The sequence below is a fragment of the Taurulus bubalis genome (assembly GCF_910589615.1).
Source record: "Taurulus bubalis genome assembly, chromosome: 16".
In the NCBI taxonomy this organism is placed as follows: domain Eukaryota; kingdom Metazoa; phylum Chordata; class Actinopteri; order Perciformes; family Cottidae; genus Taurulus; species Taurulus bubalis.
The window spans coordinates 4,316,989-4,339,373 of record NC_136604.1 but is presented as its reverse complement, the minus strand read 5'-3'; the positions used below and the strand labels follow the sequence as shown (position 1 = coordinate 4,339,373).

General features: G+C 43.5%; 1 protein-coding gene across 1 annotated transcript; it reads left to right on the top strand.

Annotated features, from left to right (window-relative positions):
- Positions 1 to 5,832: 5,832 nt before the first annotated feature.
- Positions 5,833 to 20,687, top strand: LOC306749175 (zinc finger MYM-type protein 4-like; the record flags this gene model as incomplete). Its single annotated transcript, XM_079232435.1, has 20 exons — positions 5,833 to 5,982; positions 6,322 to 6,516; positions 6,991 to 7,132; positions 7,382 to 7,497; positions 8,323 to 8,469; positions 8,711 to 8,861; positions 8,954 to 9,126; positions 10,141 to 10,276; positions 10,522 to 10,641; positions 11,393 to 11,430; positions 11,545 to 11,662; positions 11,833 to 11,945; positions 16,680 to 16,866; positions 17,631 to 17,872; positions 17,952 to 18,105; positions 18,223 to 18,374; positions 18,656 to 18,770; positions 18,857 to 19,105; positions 19,312 to 19,441; positions 19,893 to 20,687. The coding sequence occupies 20 exons, from the start codon at positions 5,833 to 5,835 to the stop codon at positions 20,074 to 20,076; spliced, it is 3,012 nt and encodes a 1,003-aa protein (XP_079088561.1). The 3' UTR covers positions 20,077 to 20,687.
- Between the last annotated feature and the right edge of the window lie 1,698 nt (positions 20,688 to 22,385).

Sequence of the window (22,385 nt, the reverse complement as noted above, 5' to 3'; positions counted from 1 at the left end):
CTTTTCGGTACAGGAGCGAAGCAAAAAGTAACAAGACCAGTCACATTCCTAATAAATACTAGGTACGACTCTTCAAGCTCAAATTATTTGACATAGTATATCATGTTTAACAGTATTGAATACTTCTGGCACATAACAGCATACTCACTGCATATTTCCTGCCAAAAATCCAGCTCAGAGGGATGTTTTTATTTCAGAGCAACGCCACAGAAAAATCCCCTGAGATAAAACAGACGTCCCTATTCTTCTTCTGTGTTCACTGTCTCTGAATAAACTACACTGTCTGTGTTCACTGTCATGGAGGAGCAAGTCAACAAGTCGAAAAAATATATTTTTTGCCGCAGAGGAATAAGCAATATGATATTGATGACTATGCTCCACAAGCATTGCTTTGTTAGTATGATACATGTATCATTGGTTTTGGTCTTTTAATGAGTTTGTTGAAAATAACAAAACAATTTCATCCTCATTACTTGAAAACTTAAAAAAAAAAGTGCAGGGCTGCAACTAACACGCATCTTCTATACAGAGCTCCTCCCTCCTGGGTGGTCAGGAAGTCCGCTGCATTTAATCCAATCCTCCACGCTTCCTCCTGTCTTATATTCTATGTCCTTTTTCTGTTGTGCAGAAAATCAAGGCGCCCCACCAGTGCACCATGTGCCACACGTCTCTGCCGGTTTCAGACATGGTTGATTTCAAAAGCAGCGAGAACGTAGTGGAGCTCTTCTGCAGCAGCGCCTGCGTGACGTCGTACATGCAGCAGCTCGATCTCCAAGGTATTGAACAAAAAGATGGCAATTTCCTCTCTTGAGATCCCTCCAACTCTGTCCTCCTCTTTGAAGGGCTGGGGGTAAAGAACCATCGTACCTGCTGCCTGCTCACCATTTAACATGCAGTTTCTTCCCACCTTTGCGGCTACATAAGAGACGACGCGGCCAGATGGGGCATTTACATTCATCTGATAGGCTTCAAAATAGATGCTGATGTCTGACACAGCAAAGAGAAAATGTTTCCTTTGCTTGTAACACTTAAATACTGCTTTTATTAGCAGCATATAAACATTTAATAAAAGGTTTCTAACGCACCATATTGTAGTTTTAAGCAGATGTGTGTCGAGCTGAATTATTGGGTGTTACAAACCGTTTGTTAAATGTTTATGTAGTACTTATGAGTTCTACATATTGGGGAGGTTAAAGTGGTAGTTTACCTAAACCTGATCACGATTCTCATTTCTCCCTTCAGCAGAGAGAAACACCACAGATTGCCCAAAGAAGAAAAGAGCCAAACGAACGATGCAAATACTGGCTGCTGTGAGTATTTCCTCCAGTGAATGAAAACCCCGGAGTCTACGAGTTGCATGTGCTCCACACAGCGGACGTGATGTTCTCTTACTCGCGCCTTGAATGGAGCTTTCTTCTGGGTTTTTGCTTGGACTCTAGCTGAGAAGCGAGTCGTCCCTGTCCTGTAACTGTGCGTCGTCCCACAGGAGAAAGAGCCTGCTGCCGCCGAATGGGTCGCCATGCCGATGCTCACCATAGCGGAGCCGTGGGTTGTCTGCTCCAACTGTGGGAAGAAAATGAAGAGAGGAGAGACGCTTCACCAGACGAAGAGCAACCTGGAGGTTTTCTGCTCGGACGAGTGCCTCTCGGAGAAGCATCCCAAAAAAAGCTGCTACAACTGCTTCCAGTAAGTCCAGGATGTTCCGTGCTTTTCCACGTCCGTATGTCACCCGTCTCCTTTTTGGGAGATGATTGGTCGGTTTGTTTTTGTTTGTTTGCAACCCAAAATGCATTACATTCACATTATTTAACAAAGTTTAACGGTGATCATGATCTGCAACTATTTTGACAGTCGATTAAACCTTTATTATGGATATTATGGGATCATAAACTGAACTTCTTTGGGTTTTGTTGACCGGACAACACAAGCATTGAGATGACCTATCTATGTTTTTGGGACAGATTTTGTAGATTTGGTGCTGCAGTTCAAGCAGAGCTTACACATTTAAGCCCTAGGCCCCTCCCCTCCAGCCCCCCCGCCCCGCCAATGCAAAAACTGACCGCTGTCCCTGAAGGTGAATCCCTCCTCCCCTCAGGGTGATCACACGGCCTCAGAGCATGATCCTGGCTCCGGTGGACGATGAGGGAGCGATGAGGGAACTGTGCAGCGCCACCTGCCTCGCTTCCGTCAACTCCAAGAGGAACGCGGCCGCCCCCAAGCCCCTCCCTCCTGGTGCAGGACCTCGCTCAGAGTGCAGGATGTGTGGCAAGTTTTGCAATGTAAGAAGAAAAGACACTGACTCTTGGTTTTTGTGAGACTTGAAGTTGCGTCTTTTTAAAGTTGTTTGGCTGAAAAAGGCTGGTCTATATTTTTCTTATTGCCTGTCAACGCCTTCCGACGTTCCAAATATACCGTATTGTTTTAGACAGCAAAGCCGGACTATTTCAACTGTTTCATGTGTTGAGTTTTACAAATGTTTAGGTTCCACAGTGTTTGTGGAATTGACTCAAAATAAAGTCTAAGAAATAATAAAGAACCATGCCAGTGTGACTCGTATAGAAACAAACATTGATGTCAGTAAGCACAGCCGTCCATGAGGTTTAAGGATTACTCAAATTCAGCTCGACGGTACAGATGGCCAGACGTGAACACATATCGATGATGTTTGTTCAGTCGAGCATGTGACCCTCTCATCCATTCTTCATAAAGGAAAGGAAGTTTAGTTCAGCCAAGTTTAGTTCAGCCAACGGAGTCCCTCTCCTTTCTGCGTGTCCTGAAGTTCAGTGATTTTAGCCCAAGATATGCAGTTCAGCAGAAACTTGTAATTGTTTGTTAAAGTCTTAATACATTTCAATTGGATCAACTTCCTACAGTAAGCAATATATCTTTGGTGCAATATCCCTGCATGAACATCATATCGTAAGCCATTCTCATCTGTGAGATATTTTAGAAAATCATGAATATCACTACTTGTTCTTTAAATAATCAGCATTGCCGCAATTCAATCAGTCCACTCCTTTTGTCGTCCTCAGTGCAAATTCCACATGCAGAGACTCTGCAGCGACGCCTGCTTAATGAGCTACCACAGGGTCAACAAGATGCCGCTGTCCGCCTGCGACGTCTGCAGCTCCGTCGGCCTCGGCACGCGGCACACGCTGAAGGCGCAGGACGGCAGCAAGACCCTCTGCAGCGAGGAATGTCTGGTCAAGTTAAAGGAGGTGAAATCTAACGTCGCATCTACAACTTCCACATTAACACCGTGCACAACCTCGCGTATCACTAAGCTCCAAATACTGTCAACATCCGAGCAGTGTGTGTATACAGGCAGCGTACATGTTAATAATCACCACAATCTTTTAGCATGAACTACATTCGTTGGCGGAAGAATGATTATCATTAAATCATAACATTGTTTTTGTTCCTGTGTGTTTATACTATGAAACCTTGCCAGGTCTGTGGTAACTGCTTAATAAAAGCAATGAGCCACGAGGGGCTGTGATCTACAGTGATTTTAGTCTCACATCTGATCCTGCACAGCCTCTCACATTGTTTCTCTGCCGGTTTTTGTATACCTTCACAGAAAATGGAGGGGCCTCGGCTGTGCCCCATGTGCCAGACGCCCCATCAGTTGTCAGACATGGTTGAAAATATAAACAACGAGGGCATGTTGGACTTCTTCTGCAGCAACAGATGCATGCTGGTACACAGCGCTCTGTCTACCACTGTGTCAGGTAAATGCACTTTCATTCTAATCTGTATCTCCTCCATTCCACTTCCACTCGCTCTCTACTGCCTTTTATCCATCTGTTTTGCCAAATAATAAAGAAAAAAGTCCCCATCTCTTCTAAAGAACCGCTAATACAAACAACTTCACAGTGACTACTGGGCTTCCTTTGGTCCTCAACAACACATGTGCCATGTCATACAGCATTATAGTAGAATTAAAAGCTCCACCGTGAACAGAAATAAACGCTTGCTTAGACGTAGCTACCACGGTTATAAAGTAGAGCATGGATGGAATTAGGCGACGGTATTTTGCTGGTGACATCGTTTTCGGTGTCGTAAGTTGAGGCTTACTCGCGGTCGCACCGGTGAAATAAACTCTGCTTCCAGTCGGCTTTTTGACCCATTCTGAACACGTCTTTATAGAAAAGAACAGCCAATCACCTGAAGAGGAGGACGTGAAAGAGGTGAAGCCATCACTTGAAGAGAATGACGTCAAAGAAGTAAAGCCAGTGCTACCACATGTGAGTGTTATGTGTAATAATGCCCTCTGTAATAACGACAATCCACTAAAATCAAGGTACGACTTTAAATCGCAGCATGTATAAGGCTTCTGCATTTGTTGCAGTGATGCGTATGATACACAGTAGTAGAGCAATATGACTGATTTTATGCCTTTTTTCTTTAAGAAAATATCACGAGAAAGTTGAGCTTTACTCTTCCTCTCAGTGGGTTGCAGCGTGCACACATACGAAAGTCGGTTACCTGAATTACACACCAGTTAGAATCTAAATTAAAATGTTTTTTTACACAGGCTTGTAAAAGTTACACAGCTCATGTGTCTCTCTCTCCTCGCTCCTCAAGATAAAAGAGGAGCCCATTGAAGAGGAGTACAGCCAGAATCTCCCATCCTCCATTTCCACAGAAGACATCAAAGATGAGCCGAGGGCAGGAGATGATGTGGCGAAGGTAGGACACATGAAACGCTTCATCCAAGATGATGGAAGCTTTTATTTCTCTCTTTTTTTACAAGCAAGCATAACGCATGTATATTATACATTCATCACCATGAGATAGATTTGTGAGATAATGTTCATTATCTGAAAAGCCCAGAAATGAATGCGTTACTTACAGGTAATTAAAAGTATGTAAGCAAAATGTACTTATAAGAATCAAAAGTAAAAGATACTCATAATGTCGTCATGTTTCATAAATATGTACAATACACCGTGTTTTGTAGGAAAAATATGCAAAGTAACTTGCAACTACAGTCGTCAAATTAATGTAGCTGATCAAAAAGTACCGTATCTTATATACCAAGTACAGAACTTTCTCGTCGTTGGTGTCCAAGATGACTGTTACATGATTTTTCCTGTTGAAGGATAACATCCTTAATATAGATCGAGTTAATGCTCATGTTGGTCAAATTATTTTGTTAATCAGTCTTGTTTTTAATGCTTTTATATGCTGAATGACTTATTTTTAAGAAACTGATGAGCACATCTCTGATAAACACAACATTTTAAGCGGTCTTTGTGGAGAAACTCTGTCGATTTAAATCAGTTAATCAACAAAATCAGAGGAATGTTAGTCGACTCAGAATGTCTTAGGTGCAGGAGGACCCCAGTGAATAGCACTGCGGATGCTGTCGTCACTGATGCTGCTGAGGAAAGCAGTAAAGGAGACACACGGGCAGACATCCCTGTGCATCATCTCACCGCCTGTTTCCTGACAGCAGGACCTGAAGATCGGTTCGGTGTTCTCCATGACGGCAGACTCCTCCACCTCCACGTCTCCAGCGCCCGCTGTCGCCCACCTGGATTCACTTGCGTCGTGCTCCAGCTGCAAACGGTTCCTGTTGGACGGAGAGACCGCTTACCAGAGGAAGGGCCACACGGACATCTTCTGCTCCACTCCGTGCCTTTTGAGGTTTTACCAAATCACACCAGTAAACAAGACCTGCCACTTCTGCCTTCAGTGAGTCACCCCGTAGTTTGATCTATTCGCTGATTAATGATGTCTTTATTGATTTGATTTTAAATATCCTTCCGCTAAACTCATCTCAGCTGTATCTACACATTCTCAAATGGCATCCTTTGAACTGATCTCATGCTTCCTCTCAGGGAGATCACACAGCCTCAGGTGGTCATCCAGGCCCCGGGGGACACCGTGGGGACGATGAAGGACTTCTGCAGCCAGACCTGCCTGTCCTCCTTCAACTACAAGAGAATCGTGTCCACCCAAATCCCCCTCGTGCCGGTCGCGTCACAGTCACAATGCAGCATGTGCAGCAGATATTGCATCGTAAGAGACAAGTATTTTGAATGTTTCTGTTCTGTATTAATGAAGGACACTGCTAGAAGAATGATAAACTATGAACATCTTCTAAAATAACTAATGTTTTGGCGTTCTGATTATAGGAGAATAAATGTTTTTCTCAATCCTTTTTAATCCAAAGTTTTAATTACAAGCTTTGTATATATCTATGACATACAAAACTACAACTAAAATCTTCATCTCGCATAAAAACAGATCAACCCACGGGTTTGCCTCCAATTGAAATGAGTATGAATCCTCCTCCCGTTTATCCAACTCCAGAGCAAACACGAGGTCATCGAGCAGGACGTCGTCCACAAGATCTGCAGCGACCCCTGTTTCCTCCGCTACTGCAACATGAACAAGCTGTCCATCTGCAAGAACTGCCGCTCCTGCTGCAGCGCGCCGCTCACGCTCAAGATGGCCGACGGCAGCAAGAAGCTGTGCGATGCGGAGTGTCTGGCCCAATTCAAACAGGTGAGAGCATCTGGAAACAGTTTTTTTCAAAGCCTATTTTTATAACGGACTGGTTTAGTTCTTTGTCTATTTTTATGGGAGATTTTTTTCAAAAACATCTCATTGAATATTAAAATGTTCTGTTATGCATAATACAAAACTACCATATCACATAGAAAATATAAAGCCAACCTCCGGTCTCTCCCACTCATCCTCCTCTACAGTTCCAGCCAGGAGGCTACAACTATCCACAACTGACTATGCAACACAGAAACAATGTTATTTAAGTAAAAGGCAGTAGATGATAGGATAAAATACAAATGTTATTTCAGGTCTACACTTAAATTAAAATTGACAACAAAATGAAAAATCGACAAGTCTCTCTCGAGGAGGTGACCGCCTATATTCCCCAAACATAAAATGCCTGAGTATTCCAGGAGTCCGTGAACGGACTAAGATAATATTTTCTCTGTGCCGTTTTCTATTTCTCCGCAGAAAATCAAAACGCTGCAGCCGTGCACCATGTGCCGCGCCTCCCGTTTAATGACGGATATGTTGGAAAACAAAAACAGCGAGGGCGCCGTGGAGCTCTTCTGCACCAGCAGCTGTGTGATGGCGTCCAAGATCCAGGCCGTCGGTGCGTCAGGTGCTGGACTCTTTGTCTCGGTCCTTCTCGTTCTCTCTCCGTCTTTCATTTTCACGCCAGCCCTCAATGAATCAAGTATTTATGTCATCTTTAACAACTTCTAATGTCAAGGGAGCTAAAGGTTTAATGCAGTGGAGTTGGTCGACTCTTAATCCTCACAGCCTTGTTGCCGTTGTTCATGGCGTACACCTGATATCGCTAATTGCCTCTATCCTAAATTATTTCCTAAAATCTCCTCAGGCGTTCCATTACAGTGTGACCAATGTTGTAAGACGACATTACCAGCCTGCCACCTCGCCATGTCAGATGCCTCCATCAGAAACTTTTGCACTCTAACCTGCGCCATGTCTTTTAAGGTAAATACAACATGCGACATTATACAATGTTCAAAACTCTCAATTCCAGCCTGTGTTATAGCGGAATATTGGGTATTAACAACCAACCATACTGAAGCCTCTGTGCCTTCTCTCCCGGAGTGACCACTCTGAAGACCACCACTCTGAAGAAAGGGAACGAGGAGCAGGACTTGTATAGTTAAGATGGAAATGTCCTGCACTATTTTCTGCTAAAAGGAATGTACAGCAGCAGTTCCTTCCTTTTGATTCAGTAACTGCAGTGCTCCACTGTTGCATTCTTCAAAAGAGTTTAAAGAATGAAATTATAGATTAGTAACCTGGAGTGTGCTTTGGGCTGAAGAGGGGAAGGAAGTAGATTAGTACTGAGGGACTAACAGTGTTTGTTTTGGTCTTTTCATTGTTGAAATTATATAACATTGTTCTTCTTTTAGTATGTTTTAATTCATTGGAGCTCACCTCTGATGATGAATGGCATTTTGCAATGCAAAGCAGAAATCCAATACCAAATTAGAAAAAAGTGCTTAAATTAAAGCAAATCATCAACAATTCAACTTAAAGTGACAAAAACAAGCTCATGCTAGTCAGCTCTGTCATTGACCGGTGACCCTCTTGACCAAAGTCATCTGGTCGGCTCCGGCCTACAACGCTCTAAAGGATGGGGGACGTAGCTACATAAGTACTGATAAAACATAATTAAAAAAAGATATTGAGGGACACATACTTTATAACCACCGTTATATTAGTTAGTTTATATAGTTATATTAGATTACGTACCCTGTTTATAGTATACAAGTTTAAAACCTTTCGTACGTTTTTGTGCAACAGGAGAACCAGAAAGACGTGAAGGCGTCCACTAACTCAACCGGAGCCGCTGACCAAAGCCAAAGCGACTTCCTTAAACCGCCTGAGAAGCTGCCATGCGCCCAGTGTCGCTGCATTATAAAAGTGGCGCCCACAGTCATCCAGAAAGAGGTGTGTGGGGTCTGTTTTTAATTCCTTTGTATGTATTTGAAGGAGCAGCTTTGAGAACTAGCTGGGAACTTCTGTGTCTTTTTGTTTTGTTAACCTTTCTTCAGCCATTATTGTGGAAGGAAATATCATGCTATGTCCAGTTTTGTTATGATGTGTAAACCTGCCTGTAAGCCTCTGTATAAACTGTGATCACTATATTTGTGTGTTTGTTCAAATACACTGTCTGTGTGTCTGTGCACAGGGCAAAATACATTTTGTATGTAGCCCGGCATGTTCTCAAGAGTTCAAAACAGCCAACAACATCATCGCTAAGTGTGAATATTGCAAGAATGAAAAGATCATCAAAGACGTGAAGAAGGTCGACAGCAAAGACTGCTTCTTCTGCACCGACGGTAAGAGGAGCCACCGGACTGCACCGCCTGTGCTCGTCTCGTAATGATCGGATACAGAGCATCAACCCAGAGCCTCTTTTCTCTCCTCCCAGGCTGCAAGATGCTCTTTCAACACCAGCTGACAAAGCAGTGGGGGGAACACTGCGGCTTGTGCGCTTACTGCCTGTCCACCTCCAAGACGCGTGTGACGGCCAAGTATAAAGGCACCAACAAGGAGTTCTGCTCGGAAGACTGCAGCGCAAATTACAATATGCTCCTCTGCCGCGTAAGTAGTGCCGTGAGTTCAGCCCACGCTCAAGTTCCCGGATCTTTGCTGTGTACTTCTTTACCTGTCATGTTTTTATTCACTCAAGGTAAGTGATGATGTAACTCATGCTTTCTTCAATGGGTTGTTTTATTGATCACATTGTGTTTTGGTTCCACCTCCACTGCATTGCCCGTCACATCCTTTTATGCACTCATCTTCTCACCGAACCACTCGGTCAGCTGGTGTCCTTCATGTGGAGCGAAAACAATCAGTTATAAAATATAAAGCTATAATCAGGGCTCTTATGCTCATGGGAAACCTGGAAAAGTCATGGAATTTTAAAATGGTTATTTCCAGGCCTGGAAAAGTCCTTGAAAAAAATTAAATCCCAAAAGTGTTGTAAAAGTCATGTAAATGTGTTATATTCATGTGTTCATGTCGTTCATTTACGCTGAGTTTGAAATAATTAATATGCTTTTAAAAGAAAGATACTCAAAATATATGCAGGCATACATACAGGCATCTATATAAATGTTTATTCTTTTAATCAAACTATTGTCTAATTCATTTGTGTCATTTAAGGTTTGCTGTATGCTTTGTATTCTCCTTGTTAGTTTAAATACTACATGTTATCAATTTTTCATGTTTACACTGAGATTTCACAAAAGGTTTGGTCATGGAAATTTGGTCTAAAGTCATGGAAAAGTCATGAAACTCATTGGTCAAAATGTGTATGAACCCTGTATAATATACAGCGTCCAGCTTCTCAAAGGTGAATATTTGCCTTTTCGCATGGCCTACTGAGTATCTTTCAGCTTTGGACACGTTGGGCTCTGAGAAATGGTGACAGACCAAGTAATAATTATGACAATAATCAGCAGGTAAACCGACAATTACAATAATCGTTAGATGCAGCCCACCTGCATATGTGCAAGCCTAAAAGCTGAAGTTGTTAGAATCCTAAATAAGATCCTTCAACTACAAATCCTCTTTACTGACCTGACGACTCGTTTCCTCTTTGCTTCCTCTCAGGTTGCACAGTGTGACACCTGCGGTCGCAATGGTAAGCTGAGGCAGAGTCTCCCCATGCTGGGAGAGGTCAAACACTTCTGTGACCTGAGATGTCTCCTCCATTTCTGCAATAAAAAGGTCCAGATGGTCAACACCGGTATGTATTGATCGTGTTGATCTTGTTTTATTGCTTACAACCCTGTTTATGTCTGACGTTGTGGTCCTTGTGTGTCCGAAAGTCAACATAAAAAGCTGTCAAAATGCTCCACTATGTTCACCAGCTCGTCTCACTGTCTGTCTGAGCTGCTGGTGTACAGTGACCCGAGTCGACCCAAGTATAAGAGGCCGTGAGGTCGATGACTCGCGGCCCCTGATGACTCCTTCTTTGTCTCCTTCCTGCAGTCGCGCCACCTCTGAGATCTTCAGGGACAGTTGAGTCCTGCCCCATCATCGCTAACGTCATGTCGCTTGCTAGCGCTTTAGCTAAGCAGCCCAGGACCTCGGCCAGCTCTACACGGCTCGGTACACACGCACACACACACGCACACACACACACACACACACACACACACACACACACACACACACACACACACACACACACACACACACACACTTACATTATGTATGCGCATGCTGTAGAAAAGCTATTCATTTTGAATTTTAAAATGAAAATGCTTCATATATTTTGGCTTCGTCTACACAACTATGTTTTCGTTTTAAAACCCAAACTATCTCCGTGCACACGAGCATGGTTTCAGAAAGAACCGCCGTCCCTGCTGACAACCCTGATAACACACGTCACATGATCAATCATGTACACTGGCAGTAAACAGGAAGCAGATTGTTTACTCTGCAGTTGGTTGCTTACTACGGGGAGAAAAGTTTGTCCAGAGATTTTCTAACTGGGATCGACAAGGAGGTGGAAATGTTCCGCCTGTAATCTGCCATCCATGGTGAATGTTTCTATCTGGGAAAAGGTCACGTGACCGCAGCGTGGCCAATCAGGGAAGGACACATGGATGTTTGAGTCTGCGTTTTCAAAAGTCACCGCTTCCACTCCGTTTAGACTAAAACGGCAATCCTGGAGTTTTGAAACTCAAACTACATCAGCAATGTTTTTTAAAAGTCCAGTTCAGGTTTATAAAACGGCGAGTCGTGTGGACGCTAGCAAAAGTTTAGCATTTTATGAAAACATATTAGTGTGGATGTAGCCTCTGGGTTAGTTGCTGTGGACATCTTTATCTTTCTGACTCGAGTCATATCTCCACAGTCTCTGTGCCTGACATTCAAACAAAGGTCGTTGGACATGTAAGTTTCCCTCTAAAAACCTGGTCCTCCACACGGTTGTCATCCTTCTGTTTATTAACAACCAACTCCCGTCCGCTGAAGCACACGTTGTGATGCTGTGTGTCTGCTCTTCAGGCCAGTGTTCAAACCGTCCCCAGGGAGCTGAAGAACAAATCCACGCTCTGCACACCGTTGGTCCACAACAAAGGAGTCTCCTGTACGACGCAGACCGTCGACACAGAGACACAGACGGGTAAGAAATCACCACCGGGATTTTTACATGCTTTTTTTGTGATGCAGTGAAAACGATGCAGCGATGTCCATCATGGTAAAATACAGAAATGTGCACATGTACACGTGTACCCTTTTTCCAGAATTAAGAGCTGTGATTTTGCTTCTGTTTCCTTTTTCTGTTGTGTGAAGACACCTTTCTACCTAAAGTCATAGTCCTGCCGGTCCCAGTGCCGATGTACGTTCCTCTGCCTATGAACCTGTACAGCCAGTACGTACCGACGCCTCTGTGCCTGCCCCTACCGGTATGTGAAAACACCTCCACCCTGATCACATACAAGAGAAACCTTCTCATTCTTTACTTTTATGGATTTTCTGAAATGGTGCTCAGTTATTGTTCAGGTTATGCCATCGGAAAAATCATTCTTCCTTCTTAATTAGTGTTATTATGGTATGGATGGCCTATCCATACCATAATGAATGAATGAATATATACTTTATTAATTCCAGAGGGGAAATTTGCTGTTGACAAGGCAGCAATGTACAGACAAAAATAACATATAAAAACAACAGGGATGAAAGATGTATACAATAATAATAATAATATTAATAATAATAATTAAAAAATGAAATAGCTGGGGTGAAAGAAAAAGAACAGTATTAATTTAGGAATTAAACTGAACGTAAACAAAGTGCAAAAATTCAAAGTATATATGTGTATATTAATAACACTAATTAAGAAGGAGCAGTACCACAGGTTTCACAAGCACGTCGGAGAATTAAAACACAATTACTTTGTTTTCATCAGTGTTTAATCACCTGAAACTAAGTTGTGTGTGTGTGTGTATATATATATATATATATATATATATTTCCACTCCATGATCCCAGAAATCCTTCACACTGTGCCTTTTTAAATACTCAACTCTTCATTCGACTACTTCAGAGACTTACAGTAGTGCCATTAGGTGTTAAGTGATTGTTTTGGTTCTGGGTTAATTCCCACTAATTCATCTTTTTTCTGTGAAGTATCTCCTAGACCAGACCTGGGCATCTTACGGCCCGCGGGCTCTCCCAGTCTGGCCCGCGTGAGGTCAATCAAAAATGAAAAATAAATAAATAAGGTGCACGCCATGAATGCAATGCAAATGGCACTGCTTTTACTTTGAAGGCGATTTATTTATGTGTCCACGCACCCGCGACGGGCCTCACTACGGGCAGTGTTGCCGACTTGGAGACTGAAGTGAAAGCGTATTGTTCTGCAGTTTCTGTCTTGAGACCCCGCCTCCCAAGGAGCCTCTCGCTGCAGTCTCCGCCTCCAGATTAAAAATTAATCGTGCAAAGCCGCCGCGGATCTGACCTGCGGTCTGATCCACTATGGCAGAGCACTTTAAGTCAGGATCTTCACTCTTCTCTCAAAGAGGAGAACGTTCCTCACATGAGGAAAGATGCTCAGAAGATGTTGGTTCTCTTTGGATCTACCTACATGAGAACAAACATTCTAGTGATGAAGTTCAACAGATCGGATCCTCTCTCTCTGACACCTGTCAGCTGTCCTTCATCTCCACCTCATTCAACCAGACTTCATGCTCTTGTTCAAGCAACACAGACTGGACTTTTCTCTGAGTAAGAACAACTGAACTGGAAAACATCAAAAGCGCTTATTGCTTTTGTTTAGTTAATAAATTGCTTGTCTTTAGCAGTGCCGTAACGGAAACACATGAGGCCCCCCTGCAGAATAACTCTGAGAGGCCCCCCCCCCCCCCCATATGTAAGGGATAATGTATTGTCCGGCGGTCATTATCCAAAGATAAACGAACAGGTATGTGAGCGAGTGTGTTCGTGCTCTTTTATTTTTCTAGACAGTCCTTGCCAATCATTTATTCCTGTAGTCCAGGCACTGTTTTGGCATGCAGATCTTCTCTCACCAAAAAGCCAACAGGGCTAACAATATACTCTGTCAATTTTGGGGGAGTGACACAGCCATTTGCGTTGTAGCTTGGTTCCTTTTTTTGACACTATGATAAAAATCTTTAGAAAAACATTTCCCCTTTTTATCTTTAGGATACAGACCTTCACATTTACATGGTCTCTGCCTTAAAATGTACTTTTTCATGTCAGCATCAGTAATATCCACCGGGAATTGTGCCCGGTCACCAGAGTAAAGTGTAGTATTAGAAGTTTCATCTGACTCTGTCGCATGGCTACCCGAGGCCTCCTCACTGCAGCCTGGCTCTTCACTGCAGCCTGACTTCGCTGGACTTGCAGAACCTTGGCGCACGCCTGGCTCTCCCTTATCCTCTGTCACAGAATATGATTTAAGTGTCAACGGTGAATGGGACTTTTATTTTGACGGCCACAGAGATCGGGAAGCAAAGGAAGTTTGGAACGTACACAAACCAGGCATCGTTCACATGGCAACAGTCAACTGTGAAGACCCATTCCCCCGGTACTGGGGGAGCGTCTCAAGATTACGTTTTCAAATAGTCGTATGAACCACAAATGAGTTCTTATACTTGTATTATTTTATATCATTTTTTTCAGAATTTTCTTGTGAAGAAAATGTATATTTTCAAAAAAAACCTTTTATAACATATCTTGATCATAACTGTGAACATCCAGCATGATCTAATTAAGAATGGCAGAAAAATGCTTTTCAAGCGGTTTCCGACATGTTCAAAATGTGTGCTTCAGACCCTTACCAAGGTCTCACATACTAATACACCCCTTGTTAGAAAGAACAGAGCCTAAATAACCCGAATATGCAATGAAAACCACAGAAAAACAAAGTGTTGGGGTCATTTGAAGGCTTTTCAGGGGGAAAACTGTGTAAATCAGTCCAAAAATTAAAAACGTCAAAGTTCTATAAGAAAACTACATTTCCCAGAAGCCAGCCCGGGTGCATTCTCGTCAGTAGACTGCGCATGTGCCGTCTGAGGTGGATCAAAGATCGTCCATTTGACAGGGGAAATGCTGGACCCAGAAATGTAAAATAAAAAAATCTCCGACGGTTGATGGAATTTAAAGTGACTTATAGGTGGCTGGTAAGGATCTAGATCAGGGGTCTCAAACTCGCGGCCCGCTAGCCGATATTTTGTGGCCCCCTACTTGACATCAAAGTTTAGTGTTAGTGCGGCCGACGCGTTTTTCTGAGGTCCGCGCGCGCGGCCCGTAAGATAACGTTTACTGGACGTTTCTATTAATAGCTCCGTGAAAAAACGGAGTAGAAAAAAGATTCAGATGCTGCTAGATGCGCCAAAGTCCGGAGGTTCCGCCCCACTTCTCTGTGTGATCATACGTGCCTCTCATAGGAGCTCACAGCCTGAGGCGTCTGTGTCGAGCTCCACCTTTCACCTGATTTGTTGATTCAGGTGTCAGTCGACATTTTGTGTGAAACTACCCAATGAACACTCAGGAAATCCCTAAGGACCCACCCACCCACATACGCTGCAAAGATACACTGTTTTTTATTCAGACAGACAACACACTACCACCTGAGAAAAAAAGACCTTTTGGTGTTCTAAAAAATCAGCACTGTCCACAGAGAGACGGCAGCTCTGCTCCGCTCAGCTGTTCAGTTTTACCCTGCGCTAGACACACGACCATGCGCTGGTTAAGAGTACACAGTACACACATACATACACATACATAGCACATATGTTGTTCTGAAAACTGTTCTTGAAAAAACGAAACTGAAACATGCACATTGTGTAAACATTGTAAATAGTTTGTTTTTTTATAGAACATATTTTGACTCAAATATATAGTAAATATTTTTGTTTGAAAACAAAAACTGTTGTAATATTAATGTTTCATGTGCACACACCCCATGAAGCTTGATCTGTAGTATGAAGTCATTTCTCAGTCCCGAGTCTGTTGCAAATGGATCTTATTGACTTGCAGTGCAACAGAGATCTAAAAGCTAAATTCAGAGGCACAAGGAAAACCAGACATGATGGACCATTTCTGAGAGAATTGCCTCCATCCTTCCCTGAGCTGACAAAAGTGATCAGTCGGGTCATGTACCTTTTTGGAAGCACACATCTGTGAGAAACCTTTCTTGACTATGAACTTTAATAAATGCAAGTGCAGGTCCAGGCTTAGTGATGCCCATCGTGAAGCTGTACTCAGGGTTTCACTGTGACCTGGATCAGGGTTTCTACTGTGACCTGGATCAGGGTTTCACTGTGACCTGGATCAGGGTTTCTACTGTGACCTGGATCAGGGTTTCACTGTGACCTGGATCAGGGTCAATGTGGCTCAGCTGTGTGAGCAGAAGCGCTGCCAGGTGTCTGGCAAGAAATAGAATAAAGTACAAATGTATTCAGGTTTTGCATTTGTTGGTTCGATGCAGTTTCAATAAGTTATTTTAAAAAATAAAATATATTTGCACTGTTAAATATTATTATAAAAATGTATAGAAACTGCTGGACGAAAATATGTTATGAATGTAAAAAAAAATGTTGCGCTTTCTGTGTGGCTCTCCGGTGAGATCACAATACCAGTGGTGGCCCCAAGCCAAATTGAGTTTGAGACCCCTGATCTAGATGGAGCCGTTCGACTCCTACATGCCCGCACGGTCATGGAGATGTGTTTATTATTGAAATCCGTTGTTTTAAAGGATAGTTACGAGCGATTTTGTGAAACGTTTCTTGCTCCGCGGAAAGTTGAGAAAAAATAAAAAAATAATAATTGCCACGCGAGGCCCCCCCTGTCCATGCGAGGCCCCCCCCCCCCCCCCCCCGGTGTATTCTTACCAGTAGCAGCTCAAAACCATATAATTTACAGTTTTTTAATAAAGTAATAACAGTTATATTGAGTTAATTGAATTAAGTTCAGAATTGGTTCGGCCCTCCACAACGGTCCAAATTTGTGTCCCTGTTGCCCCTTGGGAATATTAATTGCCCACCCCTGTCCTAGACTGTAGGTTGAGATTTGTACTCTATAAGCAAATATTAAGTGTCCTAAAAATAATGTGGGTCTGTTTGTTGTATTATTTTTTACACACTCTTGTCTTCCACAAACTGTCCTTGCCACAGCTGCCTGTGCCCGTGTTTCTACCCAACCCGACTGTGAAATCAGCGAAGGAGGAGATCCAGCCGGACCTGCTGGAGGAAGAGCTCAGCTTCAAGTCTGAGATGAAGAACGTGCACGACGAGGGGCACGAGGAAGAGGACGGAGTGGCGACGGAAGAGGGACAAGGACGAGAAAGCCACGTGCCATCGGGTGAGCCGGGTGACGAACATGAAGGGGAGTGATGATGCGGTTGCGCTTGAGGAAGGACTCTGTGAACTAAAAGGAACGGCTGAATCCAGAGAGCTTCATCATCAAGCTCTTTATTTACTCCTTCTGTTTGTCAGACAAGAAAAATTCAAAACCTTTTTCTTTTTTGATAATTGTATCTGATTTATTCAGAAGGGACCATGTACAATATTAAACATGTTGCACATTTTATATGTTATCACACATTTAGCTTAGAGCTCATTTATTAACACATAATGCTAAATATACATTTAGAAGAACATATGAATGTTTGCATCACATTATCACCAGTTAAAATACTGTGAACTTCATCTACACCTCCATACAGCATGCTTCACAAGCGGTTAGCGGTTTTCTCATACGAAGCATCTCTGTGTGAGCTGACTTGAATACATTGTACACATCTTTAAACAAATCCTGCGCATTATGCCCACGACACAGTGTCCTAACTCGCCACGAGCGCCACAGCGGACGAGGAACACCTGATTGGTGAAGTTAAAATGAGGAGCTCTCTAGAATAGGATTTCATTTACAAAACCTCAAGTGAAGGGGCTTGCTGTTGGCTAATTTATGTCATTTTCAGTCAATTTCACAATATAAAAAGAGAATAGATTCATAAATAAGCCATCCTTCTGGCTAGATGTTAGAGAAAAACATGCAAACTCTTCCTCGTTCTGGCTCCTGTATCTCTAACCTCTATACCTCTAACCTCATCTCTATATTTCCAGACAACAGCAATAACTGTAGTGATGACTTGGATTCAGACCGTCGGGCCACTTTCAACACCCAGGACGAGTCTTCATCTGACACCAGCTTTGTGTCTCTCAGCCGCCCACACGCCCACGAAGAAGCACCTCCTCCTCCTCCTCCTCCTCCTGAGATGAGAGGGGATCCCCAGAGCTCACCGGGCCCCGAACCGGCCCCTCCGCCATCACAACAAACTGCGGGGAACGTGCACAACAAGAACAAGGTAACACACCTCCTGGGGAATGAGCGTGGAAGCTGTGGTCTCGTCTGTGGTGTAATCTCGTCTGTCCTCTTCATCGAAGGGTCGTGAACTGCGACAGTCACCCAGAGCAGAGGAGAGCTGTCAGAGGGAGGAGGTCGTGTCGAGGAAGCGCCGCAAACTGAAGAGTCAATGTGGAGTTGACGCCTGGAAGAGATGGATTCAGTGGAGGGGATCGCAAACCAACCTCATTTCTTGTAAGTCATTCTTCCTTTTTCATACGATTTTTATTTTCAGTTATTTCCGCGTATGTTTTCTACGGGAACAGAAACTGAACAAGGTGCAGGTTCACTCTGACTCTTTCCTTCTGTTAGCTGATGCTCTGGTGTTCGACGAGGATGTCCTTCGCTGCTCTGCGAGCGAGCTGAGCGCCGGCCTCTGTCGTTTCATCACCGAAGGGAAGCAACCGGATGGAGCGCCGCACTCCCCCGACAGCCTGTTCTACCTCTGTCTCAGCATTCAGCAGGCAAGAAGAGCAACACTGTACACAGTGACTGTCCATATATATATTTCTCTTCCACACCATCTGTGTTTACATGGGAATTCTTGCCCTCTTGATCTTTTTGGGGGCAGGCGTTTATGTCCCTTTTTTGTTTTTGGGGGAGGTCAAATTCAGTTAAACTCTGACAACCTACGTGTGTACTTATTGATAAGATGTTATGCACCTTCATCAACAGTGTATCTGGTCACACAGTTGTTGTTGTTGTTGTTGTTTTGCCTGACGGTCATTTTGTCGTTTCTCCTCAGTACCTGTTCGATAACGGCCGTCTGGAGAACATCTTCAGTGATCTGACCTACAACAAGTTCGCCACAAAGTTCACCAAGATCCTGAAAGGTTTCAAACCCTCGGCCGCCGATGGTGGTGAGTCCTTGTGTCTTTTGTTATTTAAATGAGTTTTGCCTCTGATGGACCAGGTTCCCAACATGTCCCCCTCTCTCTCTCTCCAGGTTACATCCACTCCCGTGTGGAGGAGGGCTTTCTGTGGGACTGCAAACAGCTGGGGGCGTACTCTCCCATCGTCCTCCTCAACACGATGCTCTTCTTCTGCTGCAAGTACTTTGGCTTCACCACGGTGGAGCAGCACCGCCAGCTGTCCTTCGCCCACGTCATGCGCTGCACCAAGACCAACCCGAACAACACCAAGACCACCTTCCTGCGCTTCAACCCGGCAATGTCCATAAACGAAGCAGAGACGGGTACGGATACTTTTGTCTAAAAGCAGTTTGTGTGGAGAAAATGAACGCCGCCTGAAACCAGCATCTCTTTCAACCCCCTTCATGGCACATTAGTAGGAATGTGTCAAGATCTTTGTCACATGCGCAGTGGTGTTGCTAGGTTGAACTTACAGAAGGTGTGTGTGTGTGTGTGTGTGTGTGTGTGTGTGTGTGTGTGTGTTCGGTAGATGTAGACGGCGTTCCTGCCAAGAAGCGTAAGAGGGACGAGGGTAAAGAGGATTTCCTGGAGATGATGGAGAACACGGAGAACCCTCTGCGCTGTCCGGTCAGACTCTACGAGTTCTACCTCTCCAAGTGGTACGTTATTATTAACCTGCGATAACTGACTTGGTGTACGGGTGACGAATGAATGACACGGAAATGTGAAATACTTGCATGTACATTTTTCGCATCTAAACTATTCCTTCAGGCAGCGACGCAAATTTTCGCCGGTTTGTAAAATAAAAGGTGTGAATAGATTGGCGCAGGCAAAGGACCAACTACCAGGATTTTGAATATGAATATTCAAATAAAAATCTCTTTAGTATCTTTAGGGAGCGATCTTCAGTCTCACAGTTAGTACTTCACCGCTCCGAGTACATCCAGGGAGACCAGTGCACACGTGAAGACAGAAGATGGTTACTGAACGAGCTGCATCGTCCTGCATCTGCAGACGGCTGTGGATCTGTCTGATTTCACTGCACATATCTTTCCCTGCTGTCAGCCTCAACTCATCCACCATCTTTCATTTTTCTCTCCGTCCATCCAGCGCGGAGTCGGTGAGGCAGCGCACCGACCTGTTCTACCTTCTCCCGCATCGCCGCTGCGTCCCCAGCAGCCCGCCGTGGTTCTCCTCCACGCCTCTGGACGGCGGCACCATGGAGGCCATGCTCGTACGAACCCTGGCCGTCCGAGAGCTGCGGGGTCCAGATGGAGGAGCTGTTCGTAAGTGAGGAGGAGGATGAGGAGGAGGAAGGACGAAGGACATGTTTTTTTAATTTTTTTTATTTGGCCTCTTAAAGATTTGCACAAACTAAAGAGAAATGCATTCCGTCAACTAGAAATACAGAAATGAAGTCTCAAACCTACAAAAGCAGATACATGTTTTTAATCAAGTCTTCTGCAGGTTGAGTTAAGATCAGATGTTTAAATGTTCTACTTGATTTACTCACATCCATGTTTTAGGATTAATTGAATCTCTCTGTAGCTTAAACTTCACAACCAGCCTTTATTGCAAACCCTTTCAAACTGTTATCGTTGGTTTCACAAGACAGACTGTGACTTTGTGTCTTAGCTCAAACTCGTATTCAGTCGTCTGATTTCATCTCGTTCTTAAGGTCATGCAGAGCTGAGCCGCTGTGGCTTCAGTTGTGCTGCTCACTCTTCTCATTACTCGCTCCACCACATTGTTAACAGCCCTGACATTCTGAGCCATGAAGAGAAGAAAAGGTTTACGTTATAACTGCTGATTTTGCTGTTTGTCAAGTCTTTGGTTCGTCTCAGTTGAATGTTGATGCTCGAGATTTACTTTTTATTTTCAATAAATTAAAATATTGAAAAGTCATTCTTGTTTTACCGTTTTTATTTTTATTTTGCATATCTCAAAAATGAAAGGGAAAAAAAAAAAAGATGAATAAAGATTACTATTGTGCTGCATGTTTGATAACACCCACAAACTATCCCATTCTGCATCCTGTACTGAGCTTGTTTACCAAGACTTCAAATGCACTTTGTTCGTGCTGGTTTGTCACAAATATGTCTGAGAGAGAAGCGGCAGGGTTGATCAAACCAAAAGTTCAGGTCTGCAGGACTTTTTTGGACCCCCATCGCCGCACAGTCCTCTCCATCAGGATATTCCCCATCTCCTTCAAAGTTGTCTGGCTCGTGGCTTCTCCAAAACTTCAAACTAATGTGTTGGGAACAGAAATAACTGGTTAAATAAAACTACTAACTTTAAAATTGGAAATTGACACAGTAATTGTTTTCACAACATCAAACCTCGGGTCCAGTGGTGAGCCGTCGGTCCACAACCATGTCCCCTCCTTCTCCGAGTCGGTCAGTCCGATCCAGAACAGTTCCAAAGGATTGGCCATTTCTACCAGTTTCCCCTTAAGGTATTCCTTAACAAGTTGATTTTGAAAACACAAACATTCGTACGGTCATGAAACAGTTTGAAGAGTCATGGAATTTTGCTTCACAAATTCCTGTCTGATAAAGTCAGTTCAGATCGACTGAGAATAATCTATAGCAGTTTTTTTTATTGACTAAATAGGATTTCACTTTTTATGTTCAGTAAACTAAGTAAATTGTAAAGAGCGTTAATTCTGGACAGAAAAGGTACATCTCTAATTGAGTGAATTAGAAAATGTCTGTTTATGAATGTAAAATATGGGATATTAAACGCTCAAGAGCTCTATCGTGTGGATATCTTTACGGTTAAAAGAATAAACAAAATTGGTGGCTTCAAAAAGGTGAGAATCCACTTCTGTATATACTGTATGTGTGGGATATTTTACTATCAAGAAAAAAGTTAAGATATAGTTTTTAAATTAGCGGGCGGGGGGGGGATCTGTATGCTTCAGGTCAGACTCCGACCGGAGTAGCGGCTTGTTCTCTCTGAGGACTATAAACTCGCGCAATGCCAGGAAAATGCAGAATGATAATGTCGTCTCTTGGAAAAGTAACATAAAGACATGGCTTGAGAAAGACCAGGACCCGGGATGTGCCAAAATGTGGTCCACATTTAGCCACAATGTAGCCTAGCTAGCTAGCTAGCCATGCTAAAGGAGCGCAGCATCGGGCTGCTGCACGTGCGCGTGAGTGTGAAGAAAGATCTTTGCAGGTCGTACACCCTGAAAGACATATAGCTTGTCATTTAGTTAACAATATATACCGAGGTTCATTTTGACATGGGTTTAATTATTTCAGATAATATGTTGAAATTGGCCTCAAAGTCGAGAAAAACACCAGTGTATGAACCCTGAATGTGTAACGCCACCTTTCTGATGATGACACTAATGTGTTGTACCTGCTCCTCTCTGCTGCCAATCCGAACCAGAGCTCCTCCTCGACATCCACATGCACGGCGGCTGTCCTCCCAGTTCATCTTATTGGTATTGGCGGAGAAATAATAGCACACTGCTCCATGTTGCTCCCAGCCATCTTCACACTCTGGGTCATCTTTTTAAGAGATCACACACACACACACACACACACACACACACACACACACACACACACACACGTTGATCATCATCAGAGG